The 13,342-nt window shown below is 57.7% G+C and overlaps 1 protein-coding gene across 2 annotated transcripts in view; it reads left to right on the top strand.

Annotated features, from left to right (window-relative positions):
• ASS1 (argininosuccinate synthase 1) overlaps positions 1 to 12,074 on the top strand; it is a 51,530-nt gene extending 39,456 nt beyond the window's left edge. For both annotated transcript variants that reach the window (XM_045770947.2, XM_045770946.2), the window contains exons 13-16: positions 1,558 to 1,689; positions 6,385 to 6,541; positions 10,307 to 10,372; positions 11,795 to 12,074. In XM_045770947.2, coding sequence (XP_045626903.1) covers positions 1,558 to 1,689; positions 6,385 to 6,541; positions 10,307 to 10,372; positions 11,795 to 11,840 — 401 coding nt within the window. In that variant the 3' untranslated portion in view covers positions 11,841 to 12,074. The remainder of the gene's footprint in view (positions 1 to 1,557; positions 1,690 to 6,384; positions 6,542 to 10,306; positions 10,373 to 11,794) is intronic.
• The last annotated feature ends 1,268 nt before the right edge of the window (positions 12,075 to 13,342 follow it).

The raw sequence follows: 13,342 nt of genomic DNA, 5'->3' as shown, positions 1-13,342 counted from the left end.
GCAGTAAGTACGTTCACACTGTACCGTCATCCTGATCCACCTCCAGGATTCTGCCTTCCCAAACTGAGAGCCCCCGCCGTAGCCCGCCCCCCAGACAACAACTTCCCACTGTCCCCTCCTCCCTGCCCTCCCACCCCCGCCCCCACCATCCTACGTCCTGTCTGTGAACTCGAGGACTCCAGGGCCCTCATGTAAGTGGAATCAGGCAGTATCTGTCTTCCTGGGCCCGGCTTACATCACTCCGCGTGCCCTCCTCCAGCGGCATCCACGTTGCAGCAGGTGTCAGGAATCCCCTCCCTCTTTAAGGCCGGATAGTACTGTCCCGTGTGTACGTGCCACGTTGTGTTTATCCGTGCACCCGGCGATGGACATTTTGGTGGCTTCCACCTCCTGGCCGTGGCGAATAGTGCTGCCACGAACACGGGCGCACAGATCCTTTCTGATTTGTAAAGCAGCCAGAGTGGTAAATTCTCGGGATCACTGAAAATGTGCCCCTTTAACACTGCAACGTTATGTGGTGGGAGGAAAGGAAGCTTTCAGAGTCGCGTTGGTGGGATGGGGACCCTTCTTGCTGCTCCCCCATCGGAAGAGCGGACGCAGGTCAGGTTTGCCTGTGGTCAGCTCAGCGTGCTCCCCTGGCTTTATTCGAGAGGGTCTAGCCGTGTGCACGTGGGCGGTCCTGCCTCCTGGTGCCTCCATGTCCTCAAATCCAGGGTGGGATGACTAATCAGACCTCCCCCCCAGCCAGGCCCTTGCTCAGCTCAGGGTCAGGCGCCTCAGGGTCACTTTGGAGACCCTCAGGCCCAAGCAGGTTGTTGAGGAGATGCAAACACGGGGCCTGAGGTCATCGGGAGGGGGCTCGGGCAAGACCATCTTCCCACGACCTCCTGGGTTTGGGCCCCACCGCCAGCTGACCCACGGGGCAGCAGACCGCACCGGTCAGGGACTCGGTGCCTTGACCCAGGTCCCAGCTCCACATGGGGCACGTTCGGTCTCCTCCCGGGCTCAGTTTCCCCATCTGCACGTGGGGTCGGTGCAGGAGACCGTCAGGCTTTATCTGCAGAGACGTGGCTGGCAAGGGAGCCCCTGGCCGAAGGTGGCGTGTGTGTGCACACATGTGTGCATGTGTGTGCAAGTGTGTGCACAGCTGTCCCCTCCCCGGCTCCCAGTGGAAGGGAGGAAGGGATAGTTGGGGCCCTGGGCTCCGCTGCAGTTGGTTTAATTACAGGTTTTCAGCCGCGGGCCGGTGGGCACGCGTTGGGAAGGAGGGGGGACCAGCTCCGAAACCCTGTCATTTTCCAGCGTCTGAGGGCCTCTTCAAAGGGGGGCATCCAGACATTTTCTCCACAAGCCGCAGAGTGGACTGTCGTGGCCCCAGCATGAGCATAATGACAGGCGCATTTTGCAACAAGCTGGGAGTGAATGGGTCCGACCGGCTTGTCTCCTGTCAGACGAGTCATTATTATTATTTTTTTTTTTTTGTCATTTGCTGACAGTTTGGGTTTCATGTGTTTCTCTCTTTTTTCTCCTTTTCCCCCTGCCTGGAAAAATGGCTAGGTATCTACGAGACCCCAGCAGGGACGATCCTTTACCACGCTCATTTAGACATCGAGGCCTTCACCATGGATCGTGAAGTGCGCAAAATCAAACAGGGCCTGGGCCTGAAATTCGCCGAGCTGGTATACACGGGTGAGTCGACCCCTCCCGAAGCTAACAGCACCTTCCTCCAGTCCCGCCCCACCCACGGCCATCCTCGCGAGAGCCCGAAAGAGGCAGGTTGGAGGGTATCGCGGGAGGGCAAGGAACAAGGAGTGAGGGGGTGGGGGTCCCGGGACCTGCCTTGTTCATGGGGTGTTGAGGGGAGTGTGCCAGTCCCCCTACGATGCCCGGCTGCCTCTGCCCCCAGTGATTTGCACAGCTTTGGCAGTGTCATCCCTAGGGTGGCCAGCTTTTACCCAGCATGTGCCAGGTGGGGATGCGAGCCATCCCAGGGGGTCCTCCCGACGTCCCTAGGAGAGCCTCAGCCGGCTCCTTTTACAGAGGAGGAAACGGAGTCTCAGGGCAAGAGGCCCTCGTACAAAGTGACACAACCAGGAGTGGCCTAGCTGGGTTTGACCCCAGGTCGCACTGTCACCAGGCAGAACCTGGAGCTGCCACAAGCAAGGGAAAGCCTGCCTTGACCAAGAACTTGGCCCCCGGCCTGACCATTGCCTGAGCCAGAAGCAGCCCATGCATGGAGTGACATTAGCCCATGGTATTGGGGGGGGGGTCCCATGTTACAGGTGAGACTTGGAACCTTATCTGTCACAGAGCTGGAATCCAGGCCCCCTGACTGCAAGCCCATCCCTCACACCGTGTAACGGGGGGTCCCCAGATCCAGCCCTTGGCCCATTTCTGTTCGGCCCATGAGTGAAGCCTAGTTTCTTACACATTTTTGAAATGGTTGGGGGAAAAACTGTTTATTAATACTATTTCATTTCCCATGAAAATGACAGGGAATCCCAATTCCGGTGTCCGTAAATAGCATTTGGGGCCCGGCCACGTGCACTGGCTTACACGTTGTCTGTGCTCGCTTCTGAGCTACAAGGGCAGAGTGGAGGAGTTGGTGAGAGAGACCACGTGACCTGCAGAGCCCGAAATATTTACTCTCTGGCCCTTTCCTGAAAATGTTTGCTGACCTTGCTGTATAATGTGAGAAGTCACATCAGACGGTACCTCTGAGCTGTGGTGGGGGACAGGCTGCCACCCAAGGCGGGATTGACAGCTTCGGGGGCCTGGACATCGGGGGGACCTGGGAAAGTGCATATTAATAATCCCGACCTAGGATAAGCCTCCATTGCCCTCCTCTCGTCCCCTCCTTCTCCCCCTCGTAGGTTTTATTTCCTCTGAAAGCTCCTAATCACTGTAACTCATCTTGGGGTTTCAAGGGGACTCAGTGGTTATTGGCTGGGTGATTTCTCCCTCCCATTGTATCCGGCAGCTTTGAAGCCAGGCACCCCCCCGCCCAGGTACAGACAGGTGTTTAAATACCATTGTCTCCTGCAGGCTCTCTTGCTCAGCGGGGTTTCGGCAGAAAGGTGGATTCTGGTTACAAAGTAGGAGAGTCATTAAGCATGGCAGGCCCATAGGGGAGAGCACCTGGCCCGGCTGCTGGCTCGGAGGCTCCTCCGGGGAGGCCGAGTGAGGGCAGGCCGCCAGCCGCCCTCCCCTCCCACGATAGAGGGGCCGCCACCTCTCCTGCTGCAGGACCCTGAGCTGGGCACCTGTGGGCATTACCTAATCTTAGCTGCACCGAGGCGAAGAGGCTGGGCCCCAGGCAGGCCAGGACCTTTGGACACGGTTTCACGGCTAATGAGTGGGGTGTTTGAGCCCAGGACAAGCCAGCTTCAGAGGCCAGGTGCTTGGCCACCCCAGTGGATCCCAGGGTGGGCGGGAAGGTGGGCTGGGGCCCTTAAGGAAGGGAGATCAGCGGGTCCCTCAGTGGCTGGGGCACAGCTTGGCCCATGGGCCCTCTACACCTGACCGGTGGGGTGGAATCTTTGCTTTGTTACCCACCGAGCCCTCCAAATCCCCAAATGGGGTTCAGTGATTAGGAGGTTTCAAAGGATTATTGATACTTCCCTTCTCAGGTGCCCCTGACGTCATCAGGCCCTTGTAGATCTCAGTGTCGCCTCGGGCAGCAGCCTGTCCCGGCCACAGCTCAGGGGGGCTGTGCGATGTGACTTCTCACGTTAGGGAGACATGAATGTTACAGAGCGGTTTAAGCAGGTTATTGAACCTCCCTGTGCCTCGGTTCCCTCATCTGCAGACTGGGGATCATAAATGTACGTGTCACATGGTTAGGACTCACTACGTAACCATTGGTAACAGGCTTAGAACAATGGAGAATCTGGGACATGGAGGAGTGCTTCAGTGTGGGTTGCTGAACTACAGGTGCCCGGTGTGGTTTTCGAGGATAGAGTCAGGGACCTGGGGCCTTGCCTCTGGCTGGGTTTGTGACCTCGAGTAGGTCTGTCTACCCTGAGCCTCAGTTTCCCCTCCTGTACAATAAAGGGCACCGGGCCAGGTCTCTTCCTGCCGCTCTGCTGTGACATGCGCCTTCCTCGGAAACACAGATAGGGAGACTGAGGCACGAGGAAGCCCTTCTACCTCAGCCCCACTGCTAGATGCCCTGTTCATCTCCCTCTCCTCACCCCAACCCCAGGTTTCCCCGTGGGCTTGTACAGACCCCCTCCATCCAGGCACGGGCCCTGGTCCCAACCCATAGGTTCATTCTGGCAGGACCCCAGCTTCAGGACCATCTCCTTTAAGGCACGTAGCTCACCTCCTCTCCCTCGCCTGTTCCTTCAGCAAGAGGGCGGGTATAATGCAGAGCTCGTACCGAGGGCTCTCACCCCGATTAGCACAGTGCTTGGGCCACCCCCAGACCTGAGATACCCACGCAGCACGCCAAGCTCACTGTCCCTCGCCCCAGGCTGGGTCTGCTGGGAAAAGAAATCTGAGTGAGAGACCCCCATGTGGTGGAGGTGGGAGATCCTGAGATAAATCCCAGGCCAGGTGCTCCCACGTGGGTTTCTGCCCCCCCCCCCCAATCAGGCTCCATCTCCTCCCTGTCTTCCAGCCGGAGAGCTTAATGGTCTAATTATCCTGACTTAGCAAGAGGGCCAAGCCACTGGGGCATGGGGGAGGGGGATCAGTGTCCCCTCCCATGGGGCTCTGGGCTAGAGTCAGGAGCACATTTCAGGATCTCACTGTGGCTGGGGACACCTCTCTGGGTGCCTGTCTCCCTGTATACAGGGAGGGCTGGCGGAGGCTATATTCAAATCTCGAATTTAATATGCTCAGTGCTCGGCCTGCATCCCATCGGGGAATCCATACACCCCCTGGAGAGTGGTTAGTAATATCTCATTGTGTAAATGAGGAACCCAGTGCAAAGAGAGTACCCTGCTTGTCAGCGTGGGGCAGCCTGCAAAACCAAATGACAGGTGGCCAGAAGGCGAGGACCAGTCTCTTCTCTCCCTGCCCGGCCCTCCCCCACCTCTGCAAGCCGCCGGACCCTGTCCCAGAGCAGGCCTGCTCCCCTTTCCCACGGAGAGCCTCAGCAGGTGCCCCTGGAGGCTGGGCCTCCAACAATAGCTGCAGACCCGGGGCTGACCTGGCCCTTTATCAGGGCAGGAGATCTCGCACCATCTGGCCCCACAGCTGCCCAGGTGGGCTCACCTTCCCAGCTCCGTTTCAGGGAAACTCTACCCCTCGAGCTGTCCCTCCCCCAACCCTGGCCACGGCCCGCCTGCCCTCCGCAGAGACTGGAGAGGAGATGGCCGTCTGTGCGTCTGAGCACGTTGGTGCCGAGATACCGGCCCCAGGGCAGCCTGGGAACCGAGCACATGGCCTTCCCTGGCCTGAGGGCTCTGGGGGTCAGAGGGTGGATGGGGGGGTAGCCCATTTCCCAGGCACCTTGTATACTGATGGATGTCCCATCCAGACAGGAAAACTCCCAGATTATCATCTGAGGCAGAGCTATTCTAACGTAGGTCCGCCCCAGGCCCCCGCTGCAGCCCGTGTGCGATCTTGGAGAAGCCTCAACTTCCCTGAGCCTTACTGCTCGCTCAGAAGAGAGAGGCCAAGAGCGGTGTTCTCGTAGGGCTGTTTCTGACAATTCGAGAGCTAGTCCAGGGAAGAGCTTAGCCTGTGCTTCATCCGTTCAAATATCTGCCTAGGAAAATACGAGCAGCATGTAGACTCTTCCTGGCTCTCGGCCAGGACGCCAGCGTGTGGATGCCCGGGGTCTCCACACACAATAAGTCCACTGGTCCTGGGAGGGCGGTGCCGGGCCATCCCCTCTCAGGAGATGAGGAGTCAGAGGCTCAGAGCAGCGGAGGCCACATGCTCGTGGTCTTTCTGACCCGGAACCACCACCCAGCTGCCCCTGCTGGGTGCTCCCCTCGCTCAGCCCGGGCTCACACGTGTCTGAGTCTTACCTGAGGTCTGCTGCCCCACAGCCGTCTGCCGTCCCCAGGAGACCGAGCTCCCTATGGGCAAATGACAGCGGCCCTTCCCGGGTGTGTTGCCAGGGTCTGGCCCGTTGTGCTCCCTGGATGTCTGGCATGAGGCAGAGGGTGAGCTCCCCTCCTCCTGATCCTTAAGAGGGGACTGTTTGCAAGGGCAGGGAGGGCCCCTCCTTACCCACAAGACACCTGCAAGGTCACAGGACAGGCATGCGGGCTCGATCCTTGGTGCGGCTGTGGACAAGTGGGCTTGGTGCCAAGACCCCCTCCCCACCGCCAAGGTCCGCCATGATGGACGGAGGCACAGGGTGCCTTCCCTCGACACCCAGTCCTAGGCCCCAGCACAGTGGGCGCCCTGGCTGTTTCCTCCCCTCAGGTTTCTGGCACAGCCCCGAGTGCGAATTCGTCCGCCACTGCATCGCCAAGTCCCAGGAGCGTGTGGAAGGGAAAGTGCAGGTGTCTGTCTTCAAGGGCCAGGTGTACATCCTCGGCCGGGAGTCCCCGCTGTCCCTCTACAACGAGGAGCTGGTGAGGTAGGTGCCCCCACACTTGCCCCCCAGCTGAGGAACAGACCCTCAGGGCCAGTATCCCTTCTGATGGGCTTTCTCCACAAAGATGCGACTGAGCATGGGCAGGGCATGGGGGAGACAGTCACGAAGAGAACCGATGCTCCCAAGACCCCCCGTGGACCTTCCAAAGGCACCAGTCCAATGATCACCTGAAGGTAGAACGGGGCAAGGTGGCGTCGGGCTGTGAGGAGGCACAGGACAGGCTGGCTGGGTATAGTAACGGGTGTGGAGAAGCTTCCCTGAGGAAGCCACGTTTGAGCTGGCCTCCAAAAGACAGGAGCTAACCAGGTGGAGAGGGAGCAGGGAGGTTTCGAGGGACATGGTCACATACAGAGGTTCTGGGCCTTGGAAGAATCCAGAACATTCCAGGCATACAAGAACACTAGGAACCAGGGGCCAAAGGGTGAGGATCCCGGAGCCAGATCTTACAGGGAAGGAGCCCTCAGACCTTTGTTTTTCGAGGGTCCTTCTGGTGCTCTGGAGGATAGATCTGGGTGAGGTGGGAATGAGAGAAACAGAGGCTCTGACAAGTGGTTACAAGGTTAAGAACGGAAAGGGCTTGGATGCGGAGGGGGATGGAGAGGTTAACAGTCGCCCGGCTGGGCACACGTGGGTGGCAGTTCCTGAGTTGAGGGGATTCTTGAGGGAAGATCCTGCATTTGGGCTCAGACACCTTGAGGGTGCATCGTCTTGGAGACGGACCAGGAGAGTGTCTGCTCAGCCCTGGGACACACGGGTCTGGCATTGAGGAGAAAGTGGGTGGAAGACAGGGCAGAGTAGCAGACATCTCCAGGTTTTCCGAAGCCAGGAGGAAGCTGGTGGGGGAGGGGAGGGTCAGAGTGAGCCAGGAAGGGGAGCCGAGGGGGCTCTCGAGGCCACGCTGATGGTGCTGCCCAGGCCCCCGGACGGGCTGTGGAGCCCTGGCGGGCTGGGTCAAAGGCAGCCTCGGCTCTGAAGCTGCATCCGCACTTGTGCCTGGACTATGGCCTTGACCGAGGATCACGGCATCCCCTCTGGAGATCAGCCGGCCACGCAAGAGGTGGGCACCGACAGCCCCACTGGACTCAAGTCCCAGGCCCAGCTTAGCCCCAGCGGAGGCCCGTTGGGAATTAGCATGCGAGTTTTGTTTGGCGGTCAATATGCTTTCCCTCTTTCCCGTGTCCTCGCCGCGTTGAGCTTCTCCCCCCTTCCATCTTTCTAAACACTTTATAAGCCATAAATATAACCGAATCAGTTTAGATCAGTCGGGGTAAATGTCAAATTATCTTCTCTCTTTCTCTCTCTGGCTCTTTCTTCCCTCCCCCTCCGAATCAGCAGCCTCTAATAATCTGCCCAACCCTTCATTAAACCTTCCAGCCTCACTCAGGGAGATTAAATGAAGAAAGTAAAAAGGGGAAGGAAAAAAAGAGAGAAAAGCAGGCGCATTTATTCTCACTGTGTCTCCGACCATTTCCCCTTTCTTTTTGATTTCTACATCGCTGACTTGAAAGCCCTTGAGTGACAGCCTCACAGGGACCAGCGAGGAAGCCGCGAGAGGCAGCAGGACTGGAAATGCCGCGGCACAGTAGGCAGAAAGTAACGTAATTATAGAGCAGGTCAGAGCCACTCGAATGAACAAAAATAAAAGCACAGAGGTTTTCTGTAGACCGTCAGGGGAGGTAAAAAAAAAAAAAAATCATTGTAAACTCTTTTTCCACCACCCCCCCCAACCACCCCAAACCACAATTTTAAAAAGAGGTTTTTCAGCTCCCGAGAAACACCTCTGGGAACTCTTCTGCAGCCTCGCGTGCAGGAGTGTGTCCCTGGACGTGGGCCTCTCTTTGCCGGGGCTGCTGGGGTGGGGCGGACGCCCGTCCAGGGAGGGGAGCAGGAAAGTTTGTTTTGACACGTGCAAGGTGGCGATGAAAAGGCAGATGTGCGTGGAGGGGAGCTGGAAGGGGCTCTGAACCGTGGCTTCTCCCTAAGCGAGCACAGGGGTCCTTCCGAAGGGGACGGGGATTCAGACAGTGGGAGTGTGTTCCACGATTTGATTTCTCTGGGGAGGGGTAAGCTTTCTCATCCAGAGCAAGGCCTGTAAAAGGGAGCTGCGGAGCCTCAGGCTTTAGTTTGGTCCAGCTTTTTCTCGGCCCTGCGAGGGGTGCCAAGAAGCAGCCCCTCCGAAGTCCGACATCGTCCCCCTTACAGGGGACTTGCTGGCCTACTCCTGCTGCTTGCGCCACCTGAGACCTGGAGGGGCCAGCGGAGGTGGGGAGGAGGAGAGAAGGGGCGGGAGTTCATGCGCAGCTTCGCAGCCCATTGAAGGTCAGGGCAGCCCATTGAAGGTCAGGGCTGGGGCACGGCGGGGATAGGGCGACAGATCCCAAGTCCTGAACAAGTTGCAGGACAGCTGAGCGCAGAGACCCCACTTGTAAAAAGTCCACAAAGAGCCAGCCAGGGGCACAGCCTTAAGGTCTCGGGGGGGAAAAAACCCAGCAGATTCCCCTCTGCCCTCCTCCTCCCCAATCTCACCTCTCCGGAGAAGGCTCCTGAGGGGACAGGCTGCCTCCTTGTCATCGAGACCCTTGAGACTGCTTTGTCCTGAGGCTGGAGTTCTGGAGACATGAGGACAAGGGGCTGATTCAGAGCAGGACGCGTGAGAAACAGAGGAGAGACCCCTCCCCACCAGAGGCTTGGAGGGTGGCCGTGCCGAGCCAGATCTGAGACCACAGTGCCCTGAACTTGTCCTCAAAGAGCTTATCACAGCCGTGATTAAGGCAGATGGGTGATTGATTGCTGACGTCTCCTGCCCCACCCACGCACCGAGGGCCCGTTCCCATCTTGCTCCTGTTTCCCCGGCACCTATAGACCGTAGGTGCCTACTAAATGCCTGAATGAGTGAATGAATGACACGAGTCATAGTGAGAGCCTGCCAGGTGTGGCAGCTACGTGATTTCACGTGGAGCCAGTGGTAACACTGAGAGGCCCATTTGGCAAGTGAAAGCCTGAGTAGGACTAGGTGCCCTAAGCTCTGTGGCGGGGAGGGGTGGCAGAGCTTGGAGGTAGCCCCTGGCCGGAAGGACTGTGGTTGGGAAGGGTTTCTCAAAGGATGGCTCAGTGAAAACAGCCCGGAAGATAAAGGCTGTCCCATGTGGAAGATGGCAGTTGTAGACGGGGGAAGCGTTTATAGCAGTGGCGGCCGACCAGGCGCTTCTCGGGGCCAACCGGGCAGGGGGCAGGGGGCAGGTTTGTGGATGGATCTTATGCTGGGGCCCCCCTCCCCGGCACTGAGAGCTTCAAGGGCACGGTCACAAATCCGAGGCTTTCCCGGGTGCACCCCGTGGCCTCCTGGGCCTTCGGGCCACTGGATGCCATCAGCTGTTGCTGGAGATCCCTCTCAGAGCCCCCCCCATAGCCCTGAGGGGACAGCTGGCTCCCAGGTGTGTCCTCGCCTTACACAGTTCTCTGGTTCGTCGGAGGATTTCACCAGCTGGCACTGGCGGAGCCGGGACCCTCCCTGTCCATTCACGTGGGAGGGATGAGGCTCCCTGCTCCCCAGCCCTGGGCACGGGGCCCGGCCCGTAGGAGGGCTCCTGAATTGGACAGAAGCTCAATGAGAAGCCAGAGTTTGGGCCAACCCGGCAGAGATGCCCTGGGTACCTGCGAGCCTGAGCTGTCCCTGGCCCCAGAGATCCTCTGACGTCGGAAGCAAGGTGTGGGGTGTGCTGACGGGCTTCTCCTCTCTCTTTGCAGCATGAACGTGCAGGGCGATTATGAGCCAGTCGATGCCACGGGGTTCATCAATATCAACTCGCTCAGGTGAGCAGCTCTGGGCCCTGATGGGTCTTTGGACCCCCCAGGTGTGGGCAGCAGCTGCTCCGCTGTCCTGTCCTAGACAAGCGCCACCCTCCTGCCCCTTGCCCACAGCATCTTCAGTGCCTGCTTTGGGCCCCGCCTGCTCCTGTTCTCAGAGGGGCAGAAGGCATAGCTGGAAGCCACACAGGGTCCTGGGCACGTGGGTTCCCTGTTTCTGGATCCTGCCCTTTGCCTCGGACACTCCCTTCCACCCTGTCCAGCTGCAAGAAAGACTCCACTAGGAGCTCCTTGCGTGGGCAGGTTAGAAAGGCAAATGGCCCAGAGGTAGAAAGGGACCTCAAAAAGCCACGAGGCCAGAAGGCACCTGGTGCCTACCTGTCACCATACCTGAGCTGCAGGTCTAGCTGGAAACCGTCGTAGCCACGTGGACGCCCGTGGCCTAGTCGGGGTAGCTTGCGTCATCTGAAGCCACCCAGACCTGGGTTCAGATCCTGGCTCTGCAGGATGGTCTGACCCCTTCCGGACCCCTGAGAACACAAGCGGGGTATTGACCACAGCCACGTCAGAGGTGTGGCAAACTTGTGAGAGTCCCGGGAAATCAAGCACTCAGCCCAGACCCTGGCAGCTCCCGTGCTCAGCCTGGGTGTGACCCGGGGCCGGGAGGGGCACGCACAAAGGCAAACAGGGTCGTTGACCGGCAGCTACCATACGCCAACTTCCAGGCACTCTCCCGGGTTGTCGCATTGAATTCTTACACGAATTTACAACTCCAGAAACAGGCCCAGAGTGGTCAAGTAAGCTGCCCGCAGTCACACAGCTAGGAAGCCGTGGAGCTAAGTTCAGAAGGTGTGTCTGTCCAACTCTGAGTTCTGAGTCACCAACTTCCTTCTCTCAGAGCTTGGCATTGGGAAGAAGGCACGAGTCTCTCTTGTCTCCCTGACACATGTGCTGGGCACAGAGCCACCATTTTCTCCCAACGCTAGGCTCTTGTCCCTGGAGCCGAGAGACTGGGAGAGACGCTGAATCTGGCCTGACCTTCCCCGGCGCTCTCCGCTCCAACAATCACCTCCACCGCCCCGCCTCCTTCGCCCTCTGTATTTTATGACTATAAACCCTTTTAAATGGCTCCAAACACATCGGGTTTTCATAATGGCCTCTTCATCTCTCCCATTGCCAGTTAAATGCTTTGTCTTCGACAATGCCAAGCAATGTTTTCCCCCAAAGATAAATTAATTACATTATCCTGATTGGAGGGCAGGAGGGGCCAGGGCAGGAGCGGGAACAGAGGGGGAGAAAAAAGACAACTTCACACACATCTTAACTAACAGCTGCCCCCGCCACCCGGGTTCTGCCTGAATTAATTGAACGGAGTGCATGTTGTTACTGTTAATTTACGTTTTTCTTTGTTTTCAATCTGGTTTACAGGCTGAAGGAATATCATCGCCTCCAGAGCAAGGTCACTGCCAAATAGACCGGCTGACAATGAGGAGCTGGGCCTCCTCATTTGCCCATCTCCCAAGTACAGGCGCTAATTGTTGTGATAATTTGTAATTGTGACTTGTTCTCCTGGGCTGGCGGCCTGGTGGGGGTGCCAGGCCCCAGCTTTGTTCCCTGCTCCCCTGTAGCCTGCCGAAGTGGTCATCGGAGGGAAGGGGGGGCGCCGCAGTGGGGAGATGTAAAATGACTATTAAAAAAAGATACATGAGTCTTCTGTTTCTTTATTTCTGCAGAGAGGGTGTGTGTGTGTGTGTGTGTGTGTGTGTGTGTGTGCGCACGTGTGTAGTCAGTCATGTTCTTCTTAGACCAACCTCTGTGTTTTCTGATTTAAGCGCTGCCAAAGCCACCTTTTGCCGGGGAACCTGTTTTTCTGGAAGGATCGGAAGGTCTCTCCTCCAACAAAAACCAGGGAATCCAGATATGCCCCCCTGGGTCAGCCTGGCATTTTGTCACCGACTGTGGCCGCGTGCCATGTCACAGGGTAACCAAGGAGAGTTTGGGTGACATACCGGAGAGCTGTCCCGCCATTGCCCACAGACGACACCTGGGAATGGTGGCCATGACTGACCACACGAGGCTCCCCCGCCACAGCACGGTGGTCTTGAGTAGCCTAAATTGTGGAGGAGGAGGAGCCCCCCAGTAAGAAGAAAGGCCTGGACATAGAACAGAAAAAGACAGGCACAGAATTTCACGGACACTCTCGAGGGACGCCACCTGGCCTGCAAGGTTCCGGCTACTGCTCCTCCACCAACCAGAGCCCAAAGCCTTCATGTCTGTACAGTGACTCCGCCCCCTCAGCCTTAGCTCATTGGACCGTGACTGGACACCTGACCCAATTGGGGCCAATCAGAGTCTCACTCCCAGGAACTGGGCTGGCACAAAGAGCCGGAAGTGAGGACAGGCACACTTGGGCGGGGTAGGATGCTCTGTGCCCGGGAAAGCAGAGGGAGTAGACGGAAGCAGGAGGAAGGAGATGGGAAGAGTGGGTTTTAGGTCAAGAACCCCAGTTCCCACCCTGGTATAAACCATGGTGCTGATGGCAGTTTTTTTGGTTTTTAGGGAGACTCCGTGCCCATGGCAGAGCCCGATGCATGGCCCGATCTCAGGTTCCAAGATCAAGACCTGAACTGAGAACAAGAGTCAGACAACCAACTGAGCCAACCAGGCACCCCGGTGCTGGTGGCATTAATGGTGCCATTTCTCAGTCCAGATTCTGTAAGACACCCTGGGGTTCTCATAACCAATTGTCCTGTAGGGCTTAAGCTTGATGAGGGAGTTCTGCATACGTGGAACCAGGAGCATCTTTACTGGGAAGACTTGAGTGCTGGTCCTCTGGGCCCCGCCCTGGTTCTGATCACTCTACTGCCTTTGTCAAGGAGGGTTTCTTTCCAAACAAGTTATGTCTTGACAATGTACTTTTCTCTGATTATAAGAGTTATAAATGAATTACTTCAGTATTAATTTTGCCCAACACTT

This window comes from Ursus americanus, chromosome 18, assembly GCF_024610735.1.
Source record: "Ursus americanus isolate L20-20 chromosome 18, mUrsAme1.1.p, whole genome shotgun sequence".
Classification (NCBI taxonomy): domain Eukaryota; kingdom Metazoa; phylum Chordata; class Mammalia; order Carnivora; family Ursidae; genus Ursus; species Ursus americanus.
The sequence above is the reverse complement of the archived record's forward strand: the minus strand, read 5'-3'. Positions and strand labels throughout refer to the sequence as shown.